Source organism: Lonchura striata, chromosome 7 (genome assembly GCF_046129695.1).
Source record: "Lonchura striata isolate bLonStr1 chromosome 7, bLonStr1.mat, whole genome shotgun sequence".
NCBI classification, from domain to species: Eukaryota; Metazoa; Chordata; class Aves; order Passeriformes; family Estrildidae; genus Lonchura; species Lonchura striata.
Window position 1 is genome coordinate 24,095,524 of NC_134609.1, and position 20,767 is coordinate 24,116,290.

Consider the following 20,767-nt stretch of genomic DNA (forward strand, 5'->3'; position numbering starts at 1 on the left):
CCAGATTTTCTTCCTTGCCATCTCCCTCTCCTCTTCCAGGTTTCTTATCATCACTGTACAGGCTAGCAGCTTCTTTCAGCCTTGCAGCTAAAGAGGGCTTTGCTACAGCCAAAAAAAAAAAAAAAAAAAAACAAAAACAAAACACCCAAAGAAAAAAACCAAGTCCCAAAACACCCAACCCAAACCCCAGGTCCTGTCCTGATGCTTGTCTCATAACTGAGGCAGCTCAGTGGCCAGGAGATTGCTGAATGGCTGGAAATCACAGCTATCTGAAGTCTATGGAGGGGCCATGTGTGCAGCTACATCTAAAAATTTTATCACCACCACTGCAGGTGAAAGACTTTCAATTCATCTGTGTTGGTCCAGCAAAGTCTATTTTATTTATGTGCTTCCAAGCCCTTAAAAACTTCTTTTAGGGTACATCAGTAGGGAGTTAATAGAAACTTTGAAATATGAAAAATGCCTGTGGGTTAAGCAAAAACCTACTTGACCAACTTGAGTATAAAGCTGGTACTTAGTTGGTAGGTCATTTGCTCTGGGGGAGAGGGGAAGGTGTTCTGCTGGACCACAGATAGCATTTCCCAGTGGGAAAGAAGTTGTAAACACAATTAGCAGCTCTTAATTTAGGAAGCAGTGTATGTTTTATTTTGCTTATATTTGTATAGTCTTGCAGCAAATGCTTCTGTCACTGCAGTTGGTTGCTATTTTAATATTAGCTCAGTACATTTATTTGTACATATAAACTAGGTAGCACGTATATGGGCTATAAAATATTTGGGAAGAGTGAAAATATTCAATGGTTTATTCTCTTCCTTGTAACATCCTTAAAAAAACCTGACAAACAAAACATACCTTCACAGAGGAGTTTAAAACTCTGGTTTAAAATGTCTTCCATTCAAGTTTTTTTAAGAGAAAACTGGGCTTTTTTTTTCTTTTAATTTTAAACAAAATGTGCTTTCTTAAAGACTAAAATGTCTTAAGCACCAGCATACCACTCTACCTTGTTTCTGCTAAACGGGATTAGAAGGGATTTAATTCTGTGAGAATTTCTGTGTTGCAGAGGGTGACTTTTTACAGCATGTTAGAGTGAGTGGTATGTGACACTCTCCTCTTGTCCCCATCACATCCCTCTGCCCTGACCTAGGGTTTCCCTCAGTGCCAGTACATGAGCATCCTGGGGCATTCTGGATCAGGTAGGATGGGAAAGCAAGAACGTGGGTCAGCAGTAAAAAACCTGACTTAAACACTGGGTGGTTAGAAGCAAATTGTATTGATTTTCCTTTGCAGGTCTGATGGTTTTGAAAGCCACTTGCTGTGCAGCTTTAAGCCTCTTCTGCCATGTGTGCAGTCAGTGAATGTTAGCGACTTGTCCAGCACCACTTGCACTGATCCACCGTGCCTTGGAGCACCTTGAAATACACCACAACCTTCAGGGCTGCTCCAGCTTACAAGTTAAGCAGGTGCTTAAGTACTTGGGTGGATCTGAGACTTACAGGCACTACGTTAGCTCCTGTCTGAGTGCAAATGCCATCCGCACTTTTTTTAGCAAAATATTGTCCCTGCCTTCTTTTTCTTCCCAGTTTCATCATTATCTTCCTGGCTTTTTCCAAGCTAAGTGGTTTTTCTTGCATGGTGAACGTGCTGCACGTAGTAAGAGCCACAACTTGAAATGGAGTATAAATAGAAAGGGAGAGTAGCTGTTCTGATTGCCATGGAGCATAGTGAGCAAACAGACTTCAGGAATTTTTGAGATCCAGCTAGATTTTTATGTATTTACTTGTTTTTCATATTTTTTTAAACAGGACTTAGAAATTCCTAGTTATATTAAAGCGATGTAGGTGGAGAATTTGAATCTTGGGGCTGTTCTATTGTAAACTACTGCTGCTGCCCTTAATTTATCACAAAGAGAAATTATTCGGCCAAGATGCTGAATTCTTGAACAGCATCTTTGCAGGTAGGAGGTGTATAATATTTGTTTCTGTATCTCCTTTTCTTTCTTCCCCTCCTAGTTTTTGAAAGTTCCGTCTTTGCATACTCATGTTATACAATTTTGGCTCATACACTGATAATTCTTTTTCATTTATCTTTCTTTTTTTCACCCTTCTCCCTCTCATTCCCTCCCCAACTACCTTTGCATCCCTTGTAGCTCTGGAGAACTGGCTTGTTTATTGCTGACAGCATGGTTGATGCCAAGAAATCCTGACTCCTGGTGCATTATCGTGGGGCTGTGACGCAGGGCAGGATCACGTTCCAGATCTAGGTCTTGTTTATTTTGGATCTTGCTCCTGCTGTGGAGCAGCAACTAGTACTTGACTTCTCGCCCTGCTCCGTCGGCTCCATCTTCTGCAGGCTGGGATCCTGCCCTCTCCTGCTGCTCCCCTCTCCTTGTGCTCCAAAGCTCTGTGGAGCAGAGGGCTGGGAAGGAAGCTGAGGGATTCCTCAGCCTGGAAACACTACACTGGACAGGCCGGCTGGTGCATTAGAAACTGTGATTGGAGAATAATTTTTTTTTTTGGTGGTATTTTGGGTTTTTTTCCCCCCATGAGTTGTTTGGATTGCCTTTTTATGAAAGCAGGAATTGGTCTAGGAATTGATAATGTTGGTTTGCAGATTTGAAGGTCCCTAGTGACTGTTATCTGCAGTCCTGACTTGCGTTAATTTATCATTTCACAGTTCAGCGTGGAGGTTTTTCTTTCCTTTTTCCCCCCCCACTTTATTTTTCTCTCCCCACCTATTTTTCTTCTTTGCTGTGCATATTGCTTGCCTTGTGCAACAGATGTGAGGAACTGATCCTACTTCTATTGAAGTCAATAGCCAAATTCCTATCGACTTCACTGACAGCAAGAGCGAGCTTCCGTCTAGGGAGTGAGGATTAGAGCTAAGTAGGAGTAAGTAAAGTACAATAAAATCAGAATATCCTACTTACTGCTTAATGCCATGAATTCTGTTTTGAAGAATTTCTGGTTTGAATCCCATGGCTTTTTATGCTGGTGAATGCCAAGAGCTGAATTCATGGGGGTGGGGAAGAGGAGGAGCTGACAAGCATAAGAGGGTTTTGGTTTCCAGAGTTAGGAGGGACATTGGTAGAAAGGAATGACAAACAATCCGTGATTCCTTCATGACCCTGCGGTAAAAGGACTTCGGCTGATGGATGAGGGGCTTGGTTTGGCAGACAGGCTGTGCTGGATCCACTTTTGACCGTGTCAACCAAGTGTCACCATCTAAATCTGGAATGCTGTTGTGTGTTATGGGAATATAAATAAACCCCAAAAAAGGCTCAGGAAGGGGAAAATAATTGGACGGAATACTAAAATCTTAACCAAAAAAAAAAAAAAAAAAAAAAAAAAAAAAAAAAAGTTTACCCCCTTCCTGTCCTATTCTAAACATGTAATACAAAAACCCCATAAGAAAATCCCCAAACCCCCCAGCAAACAAAACAGGCTGAGAGATGGGAAAAAACGGCTACTTTCTAGATGTTTTCCTGCAGGACTAGGGCATCCAGGTCTGCTGCAGGGTGGTGGTGGCTAGCTGTGGCAGAATCCGCCTTGCTTCCCACGCAGTCCCTTCTTTGGGACGGGGAGCTGCCTGTCCCTGTGGCTGTGGGTTCCTCCTGCCACGCGGGCTGTGGTGACACGTGAGGGGGTGTGTGGACTTGGACCCTGCAGATAGCAGCACGGCCTTTAGCACTGCTGCCTGCTGGGGCCCCACAAGGAAGAATAGGCTGTTATCCTGGCAGAGCAATATTATCCGCGTTTTACAAGCAGGAAGGCTGAGGCGAAGGGTTTATTTTGGTGTGACTCATTCAGGATGGCCTGGGAGCTTGTGGCGGACGTGGAAATTCAACGTCTCGCAGAGCCCCGATCCTGATCCGGTGTTGCCTCTCCCTGTCCTGCTGAGCTTGTGGGCTGGCACCACGGACCAGCCAGGGATGCTTCCCTGCCCGGCAGCGGAGTCTCGGGCAGCGCGCGAGGTGCGGCGGCGTGGCAGAGGGGTGTTGGGGGCTGCACATTTTGGGGAGCACCCCAGCACTGCCAAAATGCGTGGGGGTAGAGAAACAAGCCCCCTTTCTGGGGTCACGAACCCGGGCAGACGTGGCATATGGATTTTACTGCGCCGCTTCCTTGTGTCACCGCTCTGCCAGAACGCTTTCTTGCTAGCTTTTCCTTTCTTTTTCCCTTCGCTCTCTCTTTTGGCCAGGATTTTAACATATATCACAGGCTGGTAGGCTAAGAGCCTGGGACTTCCCCTCACCACACTCAAAGTCTTTGATCTTTTGCTTTGGAGGTAACATCAAAAGAATGGCTGAGAAAGACAGCCAGTGCTGTGAAGTTCAACGTTCAAGTTAATAGCTTGACTGAAGGTTGTGCTGCATTGCTGGAGCTGGAGTAAACAGAGGCGGGTGCACACATTTCCCTGGAAATGGACCCTGGTGCTGCAGAAGGGCTTCATTTGCATTCACAATTAATCTAGGCCCTACTGAAGGGCAGACTTGGCATTTTATTTTGTTGTTGTTTTTTTTTTTTTTTTTTTTTTTTTTTTTTTTTTTTTTTTCTTATTTAATTCCTCCTGCATGGGTAAAGCAGTGGGCTGGCTGGCTGGGGAGCTGTTACTTGCTACCAGCTCTTGCAGTGGCCTCTAACACACCCTTGCAGCCCTGTCCTGCAGCTGCCTTGCTTTGTCATTTCTGGGTTTTCTCAATTTTCAAAATTATTTAGCTGAAGTCTGTTGGCAAACCTTCCCCCGCATTTTAGTAAAAAAAAAAAAAAAATTAAATTTCTAACCATTCCCTGCCTAAGCATACAGTATGTAGTATGGACTTCCCCAGATTTTTTAAAATTCACTTCTGTTTGTAATGCACCTGATGTGTGTGGGTGAATGACTACATCATCCATTTTTCCACTGCAATGTTCTCTATTCTTTGTGTGTCTGGGGAGGTTGATTTGATTTTTTTTCCTTTTTGCACTGTAATAAGGTAGGGAATTTTGTATGATTTTGCATGTCTTGGAGTATGAGGTACAGCACAAGATACAGTCACAAATATTTTGGCCTGGGTGGTGATCATATTGTAATCAGAGTTTCTAAGGGACAAAACACTGAAAACTCCAGTAACTTCCTTGAGGTTTCTTAACACTTGTGGATGAATTGGCCTGATGTATTATATTCATAAGTCTAAAGCATCGTTATGCTGAACTGATAGAATATGTGTTTGTCTGCTGTGTATTTTGGTATGTATGTATGTGGAATGATTGATGTGAATGTTAACTCCATAGTAAAATAAACCAAAGGACTCTTTTTTTTTTTTTTTTTTTCAAACACATTTATATGAGAGAGATGCACCATGGGTACCATCAGTCCCCGGACAGAGGAGTATTCTTCTTCATCCTGCAACAAAATAAGGGACTCAGATGAGGAGAAGAGTTAATGGCCTTAATAAACTGAGAGGAGGTTTAAAATTACTTTGAGAATAAAAGCACTTTCTGATATGGCTCAAAGTTCTGTAAATTTATTTCTAAAATTAAAAAGTGTTAGTTGCATATTATTTGCAAATTTTTGACCCCTTGAACAGAACTTCAGTGTGGGTCTTAAATCACTCACCAGTTCAAGGGATGGGATTCACAAAGGAGCAAAACCAATCAGGCACCCAGGTCCTTATGGCTTCTTGGAAAAATCCTGACCTGAATATTTTGTCCTGTTGAGTGAATTAACTGCTCTGAAGTGTGTGGAAGTTCAGGCCATTCGTGCCCTCTCGAGGAAATGTGGAATGCTCTGGCGGGTAATGACCCCACTGGATGAGACCACAGGGCTTTTTCTACAGGGACACTGAGGCGTGTTAATTTTTGAGCCAATTATCATTCAGAAGCGATGGCAAAACATCCAGCTCCACAGAATGACAGCCCGAAGCAGGTCTTGCAGGAGCTGCCAATCTTTTCTTGGACCAGTGGAAAGAGGTGGTGGATGATTGCATTGAGCTCCTGCTTTTTTCTTTTTTCTTGTTCTCCTGCTTGCTGGGGAAATAATTATTTCTCCTTTTTTATTGTTTTTCCCCGTTTTCTTTATAAATGGAATTTTTTATTCTGATTAAATCCATACAAAGTCAGAGGAATTTTTCTACAATACTTGGGCTACCCCTGACAGCCTCACTGGAAATCACTGGGAGATATCACCAAGGGGATAGGGAGGGCAGGGCAGTTTGAATTCCCTCTGTCCTTCAGGTAACATCCTACAGACCAGCGTGTTGCAAATCCCCGTGTTGCTTGGGGGCAGGAGGAAAGGAATAATAATTTTCCGTAGATTAGCAGCTATTGTATCATCTCACGTTGCTTAATAAGCCTGATGTTACGTGTGAGAGGTAAGCTCCTTAGTGGGAGCAGGGTGCACTGTAATGACCTTTTGTGTGCAGGTCTGTGGAGATGAAAGTTCCCTCCTGAGGTTATGGGGCTGGCTGTGCAGCATGCAGAAACGCTGACTTCAACATACTGTCCTGCGCAGATGCTCTCAAGTCTATTAACGCTCGCAAAAAATCTGTTTAGGAACCTGGTTTTTCTTCCTCTGATTCCACCTAGGATAAATTTGACTTGGAAATAGAACAGAAATGCTGTGTCATGATTTTTAAAATAAATAAATAAGCGATTGCTATGAAAGGGAGCTCATTGATCCTTAGTCGCTTCATTTATAATTACCCACATACGGAGTCATCATACCTCATCTTTAAAAAACAAACCCGCCTCTCAGAACCCCACCAGGCAGCTAAAGTGGCTTCTTGTGTCCCTCCCCACCCTGCTCTCCTCAACCTCAAATACTTATAAAATATGAGCGTCCACAATAAGATTATAACGTGTTGTAAGACTGGAGCCTTTGCTTTCCCGGCTGTTCAGTAAATACGCTGTGTCTCTTGGATGTGCCCTGAGGCTCAGAAACCTCAGGCCTGCCCACATCGTGAGTTCTACTTTCCTCCTTGCAAAGTGCCTCTGGCTACTGGAGCTGTCGATGCAGCCCCTTCCACCCCCCCAGCCTTGCTAAGAAAAAGCTTTTTTTTTTTTTTTTTCCCTTCCCTTTTTTCTTAAGACAGCTGTACAGCTGTAACAAACCTCAAATAGCTACTGGGTTTTTTTATCAGTTGCAGGTAAGGCTAAAACCTGAAATATTCATTTGGCACTAGTGGGTACAGGGCACTTGGCACAGGCGTGTGAAGCGTCGGGTGCTGCTGGTTTGGCTGCGGTTCTCCCCATGGAGCCATGAGGGATTGATTGGTGTGTTCCCCCATCCTTGTCCTGAGCTTCTGTGGGGATCACCGTGTCCCTTTGGTGTCTGAGCTGCTGCCCCAGGTCCCGGGTTGTGTCCTTGGCTTTCAGAGATCCCAGAGAGCATCCCACAGGTGGGTGCTGTGTTGCAGTGTGGTTTGGGGCTGGGCTGCCATCCCAGAGCTCTCCTGGGGAATCCTGCTCTTTGCTCCTGCACAGGCAGCCCTGGCTCTCAGCTGGTGCCCAGCTCCCAGGGTTTAGTAGCAGAAGGGCATCCCTGTGCTGGCTTTGGGATGCACAAGAGGGTGGGTGCCTGTGCATCCCTCTTGCCACGCGAGTGGGGTTTTGCAGTGTTCACAGCCCAGGGGCTGTGCCTCTCCTCCCCTCTCCCGGGCAGCCCTGCCATCCCCATCCCTCCCTTCCCATGGCCAGGCAGGAATGTGGTGATGCTGGGAGAGCTCCCACAGGGAGCAGAGCATTTGCTAATTGCATCAGGGTGCATGGTTGAAGCTATTCTGTGTTTCATTCTCTATGAACCTGATTTACTAGCCTTTGGGGAGATTTTGCTCCCGCTGCAAAAATCAAATACATCTTTCTGCTCAGCTCTTTGACTCCTTTACATGGAAGTTGTTTTTCTAGTACCTGCTAAGTTATTTTAATTTTTTTTTTTTTTGCATATTAATATTGGGAGAGAGCAAACATACATACATGAACAGGCTTAAAAAACACTCAGTGTTTTCAAACCGTGGTCCTTTAAATAAATAAACACAAAAGTTGCCTTGCGGGCCAGCCAGTTCAAAATGCCTGCACTATATTTAGCAACAAGAGCAACATTTTCAGCTATTTGCAGATTTATACAGCTCAGGGCTGCTCTGATGACTCCTTTGTTTCAGCTTTGGGGCTGTGGCATGAAAGTGTGACAGATGCAGATGTGGGAGTGTGGTGTCTGCGGGTGTTCGCTGCCGGATGGCGGCAGAGCCACCCTCACCTCTGCAGAGCAAACCTCTGCCACAACCACAAGAATCTGGCGCATGGGGCACAGTCCCCCCAGGACATGAACTATTGCAGAGCTGCTGGTGCCCTTCTCCCTCCAAACCACTGTTTCTACATAGATTTAAAAAAAAAAATCTGATTTTTTTTTTTCTTCTTCTTCCCCTCCTTCTTCTTTTCCACCCACACTTGGAGAAGAAGAATGCAGCCTCATGCATGTTGCATTTTTGCCTGTGCAGCAGAAAATTTTATTTTTGCCTTTTTTCCCCCCTATACATACATGGAGCAATGCATTATTTCAATTTGCTGCTCAAAAAAAGAGTGCTTTCCTTCTTCTTCTTTTTCCCAATTTGTTGAAACTGAAAGGATTATTTTGTGTTAGTTCATTTTGTGGTTTGATTTTTGTTTCTACTCTTTTCAGCTTGGGGAGTGGATATGGCAGTGTACTTTTTTGAGCGAGGAAAATTTTTCTCTTTGACTAAACAAAAAGCCCCCCATTTCTTCAAAACTTCTAGTAGTGTATTTTGTGCATCTTAAGTCTGCAAACTATGCCAGTTCAAGAAAAGTTCCTTACATTTAATGCTTAACCTAAAAGTACTTGAAAACTCAACGTGCCTTTCTAAAGTCATGACATGATTTATTTGGAATTGGCAGTAATTTGGCTTATTTTCATTAGGGGTGCCCTTTAAATTGGGGAAAAATAATGCATAATGGTGTTAATTTTGGCCATATTTATTTTAACATCTTTTTTCTCTGCATCTCCTTTAAGAAGAAACAACATTTTATGTGTTCTTGAGGAACAGTTTGTGTGGCTGATGATTCAACTAAGAATATTTTAAAAAATACTTCTTTTAAATACCCAAATGCATATTGCATTGTTTTGGTGGTGCTGGAGGAAACCAAAAAATAAATACACAGGGTGGCTGCCCAGGAACAAGAGGTGACAGCACAGATTTAGTGAATACTTCATTTGTTTTATTTTGCTTTCATCCCAAATGATTCACTTAGTCCTCCACCTAAATACAATTCTTCCTGCTTAGTGAGGAGTCATCTTTCCCTCTGGCCAGATGGAGTGTCTTTTCCATGGGTATCCAAAGGCAAGCCTTCATCGTTTTCCTCTTCTGATGGACAACTGAGACATCCAGCTGTTATTTGGGAGGAAAATGGGTGCAGCAGTTTTGCTGTCCCCAGGACCTAGTGCCACCAGAGAAGCAAAAAGGGCAATTATTGATAGGGGTTCCGAATCCTGGGAAGGGAACGTTTCTTTCCGGGCTCTCTAGGAGGGATTTGGAAAGAGCCATAATCCTGGGTTAGGAGTAATTTGTTACAGCAAGATGATACTTGAGTGGCAGGAGGATTCTGGCAGAGGCAGCCAGAAGGTTTTATTCAGAGGAGTAGCTGGTCTCACAGAAGGTCAGGCTGACACAAATCCTACCCCAGCCCACGAGTTTTGTTTCTCAGCCAGCACAATTGGCTGAGGGGACTCTCGACCTTTTTTACATCTTTCAAAGACATCTCCACACATCTGAGCTAAAAGATTACTGCAAGGAATGTGGACCAGGATGTGATGCAGTGGAAAGTTTTTTCCCAAGGCTTTTCTGAAAAACAAAACCTCAACAGCAACCTTCCCAGTTTCTCCTAGGAGGTCAGAATATTGCTGGTTCCAGTCTTATCTCCAGGACTTCTTTTCTGAGGTTGCCTTAAGGTTACATTTTTGTGTTAACCTTAAAAAAAAAAAAGAAAAAGACAAAACTTACCACCCCTAGGAAAAGAGAATTTTTTAAGTTCTTCATTTTCATGAAAGCCTGAAACCCTTGGAGCCATCTATTCTGCAGTTACCCCTTGTTGCTTTGAATGCCCAATCACACATGGAAACCACAAGGGAGGTGACAGGAAATTTGGTATGAAATTTGCTGGGTTTACTAGAGAGTGGCTCCCAGCAGTTCACCCAGAATTGCTACATCGACAGGAATTTTTGTGGTAGTGATTAGAGTCATGAGTTTCACTTACCCAACAGTGGAAGAAAACATGACTCTTTCAGTAAAACCCTCTTAGGCCATGTTACAATAATGAGCAAACTGCTAATTTTTTCTGTACCACCTTTACTCAGGGATATCACCCACCTGTGCCTCTCATTCACTGTTACTTTACAAGATCTGAGATGAGAATTTGGATCAAAGGGTGAAGAAACCCCTTCCAACCAAGATAGTCATGGAGGCCCCTTTGGAGAGGGACTTGTCTTGCAGAGCATCCTTTTACTGTCTTGCCTTTGTCATGCCTCTGCTGGCTTTTGATAGCTGGAGGAGCCAAGCACTTTATAAATCAACCCTTTTTTGGCTGATAGAGGGTAGGTCTAGATTAGGCATTAGGAAGAAATTCTTTCCTGTGAGGGTGGTGTGGGACTGGCACAGGTTGCCCAGAGAAATTGTGGATGCCCCATCCAAGGTCAAGCTGGATGGGGCTCTGAGCAGCCTGGTCTGTGTCCCTGCTCGTGGCAGGAAAGTTGGAACTTTGAATGATCTTCACGGTCCCATCCAACTCAAACTACTCTGTGATTCTATGACTGATGCACAACAGAGTTGTGCAAAGATAGGTCTCTTTGTCTGTTATGTCTGTTTTTTTTGGGGGGTTTTTTTGGTTGGTTTTTTTTTTTTTTTTTTTGCCTTCGCACAAAGACTTGCAGTGGAAAATGGTACCAGTTCAGTATTGTGGTCATGTAGAGATGAATTTCCTGATGGGCTTCACTACCAGGGTATTGAAGGAGCCTGGCTGATGCTTCCCACAATCAGGAAACCCATTCCCATGTTTCCAATTCCATTCCAAATTCCAAGTGGCGAGGGGAAAGATGGGGGCAGATTTGGAGGGCTTCCTTTTCTCTTTGCACAGCTGTGCTATGGGGTTTTTCTTGCTTTTCCTTTTAAAAAAGAAAATTTAAAAAACAGTTTCAAAGCTTAAAGTTACAGGCCCTCCTTTACAAATAGAGCTATGTTCTTAACAGAGTTGGAAAGTTTTAAGGGAGGCAGGGTTCCCCTGGAGCAGCTCCTCTGTTCAAATGGAGGTAGCTCTGTGCCATGATCTGTCTCTAATGTGCTGTCAGATATCTTTACTGCCTTGATTTAAAGGGGAGGAAAGGAATTATATTTTATAGACCATAAAATGCATTCTTGGACTTCATGCAAACACTAGTTACCAATTGTTCTCTCACTTTCTGGGAGATTGCCAGGATGAGAAATTGTGTGTCTGTACATCAAATTTTTTGGTGAGTCTTAGACGCTGGCTAAACTGTGAGTCTAAGCAAGATGCACCTACAGAAAGACTTTCTTGAGATTTCTTGACTGTCCCATTCTTCATCTAATGGAAACTCAGTGCTTAATTGCAAGAGAATGGGTTGCAGAGAAAATTTGGGGAAAGTAGCTTAAAAATAAAGTTTTTTTTTTTTTTCTGTTTTAAAGTAGATAAAATGTTTGTTCTTGTTCTTTGACTGAAATTATGCTTTTATTTGGACCTGTCTTTTGGAACGGCACTTTGCAGACATCTCACTTTGCAGTCCTCAGCCAACCTGCTGGCTTCTGCAGCGAGGATTGTGGGGTCTTTCAAATTATATGTGAAAAAACTAATGGTGCTTTCCCAAGCTCCACCCAGGATTGAGAAATACAGCCTGCAGTTACTTTGCAGAGATACCATGTGAACTGCAGAAAGTAATGCTGTACTTCTATGTCACATGAACACTCTTCCTCTTGTAAAGCTAAAAAAATTATTTTAAATTCCTGCAGTAGCTGATTAGCCTTTACTTTGCTTCTTTATGCTCAGTGTCAGTATCTCAGAACTCAACTGTAGCCTACCATCCTTGCCTTCAGTAGAAGCCAAAGACCTGTTTTACTTCAGTGTTTCAGTAGAACTGACGGCAAGAATGCCTTCCATCCATGTCAGAATGAGCAAATAATTATCTGCATTTGCTTAAACTTTCATAGGCAATAATTTTTGAGGAAGCTTCTGGTTATTCTCTTTGACTTTCTCTCACGGCAGCCTCCTCTGCACCCTTATCACTGTGTGGAGAAAACCCGTGCAAGTGAGGGTGATGCCTGGCAGTAGTATTGGGGTGGACCTGTTACATTGCATCTCATCAGGGATGCAGGAGAAGAGCCTGGAGAGGTCAGGAGAAAGCACAGGATCTGCTGTTTCTGGGACATTCCCACATCTCCAGTCAGGAGAGCTGAGGTTGACAGGCACCTGTGGGGCTCTGGCTGTTGCTTTGTGCCTTATCCCACACCAAAATGGGAATCCTCTTTGCCCATCACCATAGGTTGCTCTGTGCCTTCAGTGCAGGTTCCAGAGCCCAGGTTTCTGCTTTCAGGAATCCCTCCTTTAGGTGATCTTGGGCTGTTTAATCACTAACACATTTCTCTACCTTTCAGCCAGTGGAGGACTCAGCTGTCTCATTTTTCTGCCCTAACAGCACCTCAGCAATGTGACAAAGGCACAAGCAAAATACTGAAATGGGCAACTCAAGGTCTCTGTGTCAGGGATTCCTGTGTATTACTGGAAGGGAAGGAGACAAGGTCACTCAAATTCTCAATAATAAGAGAATGAAAGGACATTTTAAATTTGGAAGGGGCCTTATGTGCACGTGTCGCTTACCAGTTCCTGGTTTTTGTACCACTTTCCCCCCATCTATGTATTTTACTTAATAATTTATTGCGATAGTTTAAAAGATCATGTTAGTAAAATAAAAAGTGGAGATATATGATAAATACTTTCATGTTTTACAATTTTATGCTTTCATTTCTTGAATGCTCTGGGGAAATCTTTTGTGTGGAAAGGATTGGTCTCACTGAAATCAACCTTGCTGCTTTTGTTTTGAGCAGCTCCCCTGAGCCTCGTGGTGGTGCACTGCATATTCTGTAGAAGGGCTCAGCATCGTGGGTGGTGTCTATTACTTCTCATACAAAAAATTCCAGACATTGCAGACCTGTAAGGAATAGGAGGCCTTTCTAAAGTTCCTTCAACGGCCTCCTTCAGTTATTTAAAATAAATCCTTCAGATTTTGCTCTCACACGCACACCTCTACAAGCAAGGTGATAACTGAAGACCAGAAATAAGGGGTTGAGGTAAAACAGTCTACAGTTACATCTTTAGAGGCTTTCCTTCTAATGTAAGTGGGAACACTAATAGGTGACAAACCTTTCTTTGTAGGTACCAAGATGAGTATCCTCTTGCAACTTTTTTTTTTGTCTGTAGATTAACATGATTTTGTTAATCTTTGTTCCTTATTGGCTTCCCCATAAATATCATCTCTCCCCTCAGCATTGTGATCTCCATGTTGCTACTGAATTATCTCTGGTTAAAATCTGCCTAGATGCTCCCTCTCAGAAATGCTTATAACTAAATATTGGAGAAACTCCTGACCTTCAAGTTGACATCCAGGTGTGTACTTCCACGTGATCCTACAATGCTGGCCAAGGAAGAGACTGACTCCAAAACTAGGATCAGGAATATTTCTATTTGAGATCCAGGGAGAAAGTGCAGACTTTGGTGGTGTGATCCAGTGGTTAGGGGGGGTATTGGAGACCAGTGGCATCAAGCTGACTCCAGGAGCCCTGCTCCTTCTTGTTTCAGTTCCTGGGAGCTAATAAGCACCAGCTGCAGGAAGCCTGAGCTGGAAAGCATTGTGCAGCTTTCCTTCTGTTTAAAAATATGGCCTTTTCTTTCCCCTTACTGTGTTTATGTTTTTATATGTTGAAGAACATCACTTGCAGGGCAATCTAGAAAACAATAGTGTGACAGGGGTACAGATCCAGGTTGGACACCAGTGCAGGAAACACCTGTGAGCTCAGTGCCATCCTTTCCTCCACGCCTGCACCACTGGGAGCCCTGTCCCCAGCCTGTGGGGCAGCTGCCAGCCCTCAGTTAGAGCTTCCAGCAAACTCCTCGAGTGCTGGATGTGAAGTTCAGCTGGTTTTGACCAACTCTGCTGTGAAAACTTGGGGAAGATGTTTGTTTGGCCAGCCAGTGCTCAGGAACGTGGCTGTTTTGGGGGGTGGCTATGCAGAGCTGCTCCTGGGCGGGTCTGTGCTTTGCAGGAGCCCCTGGCTGGATATGGGAGGTGTGGATGTGTAGGAAGGTTCTTTTTTTGCTCCTTTTTACAGAAAAAATCTGGGCCATTCAAATAATTTGCTTTTTCCCTTGTGCTGACAATTTAACAGCCTTTTTAAAAGCTTTGGTTTCTCTCAAGTATGCTCGCCCCATACTTGTTTTAATTCTTGTGTGGAGGCCTGGAGCTTAACAATTATTTTGCTTAAGCTCTCTGAGACTTGCCATAAAACTTTTTTTTTTTTTTAAAGCACACATGCTAATGATCCCCATCAGATCATATTGTTAAACAGGGAATAAAGTACTTGCACCATGATGACATTATTTTAAAGAAATGTTAGAAGCAGGCCAGCAGAGCCCATTTCAACAGTTTTGTTCTGAAATAATTTGCACAGATTTGTTAGAGTTAATTTGTTGAAAAGTTCAGTATTTGTATAGGCAAGTCCTGATTTTCCACCCCGAGACACAAGAAGCAGGAGAGGAGTGAGCGGGTGTCCAGCAGGCTGGTGGGAACTTCCCCTCCCTCCAACCCTTCTGCCCCCTCCCAGCTGCCCAGTGCAGGAATGTAAAAGCAGTGTCAGAAGGCTGGGAAAGTCAGCTTTGGATTTTTGTGGACTCCTTGCAAATCAGAGGAACTGTCTGGCTCAAATCTACATTTAGGGCCAAGAGAAGAGGATTTCCTGCTATTTAGTTGCTTGAGGAAGGAAAGGATTTACCTCTCTGCTGTAGCAGGACTTAATTTTTCTCCTTTTTAATAAGAATATCATAGTGTAGGGCAGGAGTAGTAAACCTGTGGGAGCAATCACAGCTCTCCCTCCTCTTCCCCGAGGTGATGCAACTCCCCCCCTGCCCAAGCATCCTCCTGTCACAGCTCCCAGCCCCAGCAAGGGCTTGGCATGTCCCTGCACTGTGAAAGAGAGAGTTGTGGAGGGGGTGGCTGCTGCGACGTCGCTCCCTGGGCCGGCCACCATCTGGATCCAGTTAGCTCTCTCGGCAGTAGGGCTGAGTCTCATTTCCTCCAACCAGTAATGTTATATAGGCAGTGATCCTGTTCTGCCCTAACATAATTGAAAATTATGTGTATTGTAGACTCGCAGCGCTGAAATGTAGACTTGTAAAAATCTGTGGCTCAGGTAGCCTGTGGAGATTGAATTTGGCACACAATGAGGCTTTTATGTAAAGTAAGAATTATAAGCCACCACATCAATATTGTGTTACAGGCATGACAATTCTTGGATGAGGAGGCCTCGAGTCAGGCTTGTCACCTTAAACAATGCTAATATTTCATACTTTATCAACAGCGCTGGCATTTTGAAGCCAGCAAACATTTTTTTTGCTTTTGCAAACATCCTGCTGTTGAAGGTGGGTTCACTAGCTTGACGTGGGCATTGACTGTGGGCTCTGGCCCCCTCTGCTTATCTGACAGACAGAATATCTCACCCTTAGCGGGGCTGAGGCTGCTCTGGATCCTGGCCACTTGGTAGAGCTCATGGAAGTTGCTTTATCGACCCTTGTGCTTTACTGCTTTCCCTTGGGTCTGGTTATTTGGTTTTATTTTGTCTCCCACTGGTGTGTTATCCACTGGTAGAAATGGAAGCTGTCCATGTCTGTGCTTATGTGCAAAACTGAGCCCTCTGGGTTTGGACTGTTCCTGCTGGGTTTCATGTGCATGTCCAAAAGAAGCTGTTTGTGCTTTAGCCTTTGCACTGTAAGACTTCTTGGATCCTCTTTGCCAGGGGTGGGTAAGAGAAGGGCTTTACTGAGAGTCCAGACTAAGGGTTTTAAAAGGAGGAAAAAAAAGTGTAACAGTAAGATCTTCTGAAACGTTCATCTTGCCCTTAGGTCAGCCTGGTGTAGGAGCTGAAAGCACGGGCTGTTGTGGGATAGAGGTGGAGTGGGAGCAGCCATGCCTTCTTGCTCTGTTTCTTCTAATGGAATTTATTGCTAGTAAAAAACAGCACAACTGACAGTCCTGAAGGCTTTGTAATCCCTGCAATAATTACTGACTGGATGGGGTCTGCTGTGAGCTTGCCCCTGCTGCTTGTCAATGCCTCTGTCTGCCCTTGGAGCGGTCTCAGAGAAGCCCACGTGTTTCTCAGTCTGTGTTTTAGGACAGCTGCTGACCTGAGCTCCTCACAGGCTGTCGTGGTTGTACAGATATTCCAGGATTGCTTGTGACTGTGGAATGGTCATGGAAAAATGAAGGTGACGAGTTTATTTTTGTGGGTAGTGGCTTGGTGTCTGTTCCATGAAAAGCCACTGTTTGAGCTGTCATGTTCTTGTAGGGGCTTCAGCTGTGGCAGCAGTAGCTTTTTGCTCTCCAAAAACCATTGTGAACCTTGAAGCAGAGTCATGCACACATCCTGTGAGGACGTTTTCCTTGGAAGAAGGGAAAAATACTTCACAGATTGTCTGGAAAATCAGACTAAGCCAATAGTAGCTGTGACCCATCAGGACCTGTTCTGGAAATTCATGCGCCCCTGTATGTGGTGGTGTTTTGATTGCTGTCTAAGAAAACTGTTGGACTTTTGAAAATGTAGCAGTTTACTTGTTTAATAGTGCCATCTGAAAATCTGTAATGTATCAGATTTCCCCTCAAGTTTAAAAGTTGGCTCTCAGTTGGTTTAGGCTTTGGGTCCAAATTCTACACACTCGGGTTGCATTTTTATGCACTTTTTTGAAACCACAAAGGGTTAGAAAGTTGCTTTAACATCATCTCAACTTTAAAATTTATGTTGTGGTCACATATATTGAAGAGCAGGGATTTGATGCAAGTGATCAAATATCTGGAGACTTACAATTGAGTTGTAAGAGTTAGAAATACTGCTTATCGGTAGTCTAGTTCTGGTTTGTTTGGGTTTTATTTCTTGTTTTTAAGAAGTGCTGAAACATTCTGGTCCACATTGCACAAATCCCAAATGTGAACATGAATAAAAACAAGACTTCTTGGAACTTGTGGAACTCATGTGGGGCACAAATCCAGAGTATGGGTTTGTTTATTTGCATTCCAGTAGCTCGGAAAACTCAGGCCCTCCAAGTGATGGGAATTGGTAACACATTCTCCTGCTGGCTCCTGCTTTTTGGGCACCTCAGTGCCCAGAGTCTTGCCTTGCATGTTTTGCATATGTGAGCAAATGTGATAGATAGTGATGTGCTGAAAGCATGGAACCAGATCTCCTTCCTTCCTCCATGGAGATTCAGATACAGCTTCCGCTGTTTGTGCATGGTGGTTCTTCAAGATTACTTTTACTTTAAAAAAGAAAAAAAAAAAAAAAGGAAGGAATGGGTAAACATAATTATTTCCTAGTAGGTATTTTCTAGGAATAGACCTGTCAGGTCAAGCAGTGTCTAGTGCTAAACAGGAGCTTCTGCAGTGGCCTGATCTATGTGTGCAGCTGCTTTTCTTAGTTCTGGAGGGGGCTGAACATATGTGGCCGTACACATTTCTTCCAGCACAGTACAGGGCTTTTAGAAGTCCTGTATTAACCTGTGTTAACTGGGACAGCACGGCAGCGTGCAGAGAAAAAAGCCTGGCCTGAAATTATATTTAGATGTACAGCACAGAAGTTTGTTTGGGATAACTAATTTCTCTGTGGACCAGCTTTTGTTCAGAATTGAGCACTTCTGGTGCAGCGAGCTGAAGCTTTTCTTGCTTTTGAATCAGTGCCCCCATATGCTGCAGACGTGGCACCTGTGTGTGTTCAGCCTGTCTGCTGCTGGCAGTGCCACAGGGAAGCTGCACTGTCCCCGAGCCGGGGTTATCTGCAGAAGATGAGCAGGAAGAAAATCCATGGTGTCTTCCAGAAATGGTGAAATGTAGAGAAAATAGGTGCTAAGACCCAGCAGTACTGGGTCTTTTTGGGGTAGTGCTCTGTCTTTAGGGCTTGTACAGCACTGGGGAGTTGGAGCAGTTGACTTGGTACATTTGTTGAAAGAAGGCTGACAGATGACCCGTTCAGTAACGAGATCATATTCTTAATTCATTATATGTTTTCCCTCTCCTGACACTGATATCCACCTTTTCCCTTGTCCCATCCTCTCCATGGTTATGCTATTTTGTTGTCTGTGGGTTTTGTGCTACTTCTAGACTTGCTACAATTAGTAAAATTAATATAATACTGTCTTTGTAACCTGTTTTTTTCTTATTCCTGAACTGTAATGAAGTGGTATGAGATTGTTAGTTCTGCACAGATTTTGTATCCACAAACATGTAAGGTTGTCTTAATTTTTGTTTCAGTTCCTTGCATAAGTTTTGATTTATACTTTTTTATCCATGTTACGTAAGATTTGTTATTTTTTTTTTGCCTTTCTTTTCTGAACTCATTTTTCTTTTCCCATTTTTGTTTCCTTCATCCAGTATCTGCAGATGAAATGGCCACTGCTTGATGTTCAGGCAGGGAGCCTTCAGAGTAGACAAGCCCTCAAGGATGCTAGGTCTCCATCTCCAGCACACATTGTTGTAAGTAAACGCAGAAAGATGTTCTTCCTTTGTTTAAAAAAAAAAAAAAAAAAAAAAAAAGCATTTGACATTAATGGCAATGGTTGTCACCAGTTCTCTTTTACACAGACCAAAGGAGAAATACCTCAAAACAAACAAATCCTTAACAAGCTTGTGGTAAAAGGAGGGAATACTTTTGTTATCTCTGGGCTGAAATTATGAAATTATCATCCATGTGGCTTGCAGGAGACTAGGGAGTCAGAAAAATACTCTAAATTTACTCATTGCAGCGTTATATAGAGGCAGTGGAGTCCAGTCAGGCTGGTTTACACATCTGACAGTATTGAAGTGAAGAGACTGTCTGGAAGGTTTAGACTTAAGACTGCCTTAGAAAAATCAAAACCAAGCCTATTCTATGTCCTTTACTTAAAGAAATCTTTTCTTATTGTCAGATCTTGGGTGAGAGTTTGAGAGTAGGTCAGGATTTTCACCTGGGTGAAGACTCAAAAGGGCCAAGTTCAACAAAGCACATGTTCCTGTGTGTTGTGATGTCTTCTCATTTAGCAGAAAGATTGTTATCAAATGTTTATTACTACCTGCAAAATATATAACTCTCTTTAATAGTATTTTTAAAAATGCTGCTATTTATTAACGTCTAACTCAAATTTTCATTTCTTAGTTAATTTTTCTTGTGCTTCTGTTGTGAAAACAATGTTGAGTTTGCAATGTGCAGTACAAATTTACATGAGAGTGGTTTGGGGGTTTATTTTACTTTCTAAAATAGCATTCACAGAGATCTAGAAGGAAATGTTTATGAGGTGATTTGCAAAAGCAGTGATATGCAGTGGTCCATCCTCACCCACAGCCAGGGTCAGGGCCATTTATTGTTAAGGCACATCTTAGCTCTGACTATGCATCTGGGACATTTACCTCTGGAGAGAATGGCATGTAGTGGGTTAGAATATTTCTTCTGAAAAAAATTCATCATCAAATTTAATGTGATTTAAAAAAAGAAAACAAAGAACTTTTTTATAACCACTGGATGATAAGGTAAATACCAGGAAAAGAAACTGCTCATTCTTTATTTTCTGCTCTATAGTCTAGAGCTGACACAGCTAGTAGATCATCCATGGCACACATTGGTTTTGCTAGAAATCTCAAATCATACAAAACATTTTGAGGTGCTTCTTTTCCATTGTTGCCTCTTTAAATTGAGAATTGTCAGCCCATTGTGATGAGTGTCATAATTCTTTATTCAAAAGGAAAAAAAGATTTCCTGTTTTAGAATCAACAACTTCTAAACCATCCTTCAAACCATCAGAGAGCAACTGGAACAAGACTGGTATCTGCCCCATTGATATCTAGTGCTAGCTGCTTCACTTTTTCAGAATTCTTTTGCTTTTCCTTCCTGTCCACTTGGGCTGTCACTGGAGGAAGAGATCAGAGAAAAGATGTCTGGCTGATTAATCAGAAATCTACAGTCATCAAAACCTGATGTCATCTTACTCCTAATAAGAAATGAGCTAGAGAAACTTTCCTATTTTAATTCTTTTCTTATAACTGGTGTGCCAGAGGACTGACACAGGGTGGGAATGTTCCTGTGGCTCTGGCATGGTGGAGTGGTGTCAGACTCTTAGGAAAAGATGGAGAGGGAGCAAGAGGCTTTTTCTAGGTAGTTGCCGTGGGGAGGGCAGGATGAGTTTGGTTGGGATCACCTGAGCTTCCCAGTGCTGAGCATCCACTGTCCCTAAGCCTCCTGCCCCACAGGAGAGCCTTAAAAACCCAAAGCTGCCTGTGGTGCTCAGGGGTCTCAGCTCCTCTGACTCCCTCTAACCCTTCCACCCAGGTGTGGGCAAGGTGGAGATGAGTGGTCAACAAAATATACAAAAAGGGTTCAAGAATCACAATCATTTTGGAAAACGAAGCGAAACCTGCTTTCAGGGAGGCTGAGGTTGATCTGCTTTGTGTTTTGACCATTTATGGGGTTCTTATGGATCTCTTTAAAAGC

The 20,767-nt window shown here is 43.2% G+C and overlaps 1 protein-coding gene across 15 annotated transcripts in view; it reads left to right on the forward strand.

Annotated features, from left to right (window-relative positions):
* TCF7L2 (transcription factor 7 like 2) overlaps window positions 1-20,767 on the forward strand; it is a 172,848-nt gene that overhangs the window by 43,200 nt on the left and 108,881 nt on the right. For 13 of the 15 annotated variants that reach the window (XM_077784694.1, XM_031505276.2, XM_021525966.3 and 10 more), the window contains one exon: window positions 18,679-18,780. The exons of the other annotated variants lie outside the window; for them this stretch is intronic. In XM_077784694.1, coding sequence (XP_077640820.1) covers window positions 18,679-18,780 — 102 coding nt within the window. The remainder of the gene's footprint in view (window positions 1-18,678; window positions 18,781-20,767) is intronic. 15 annotated transcript variants of the gene reach the window in all.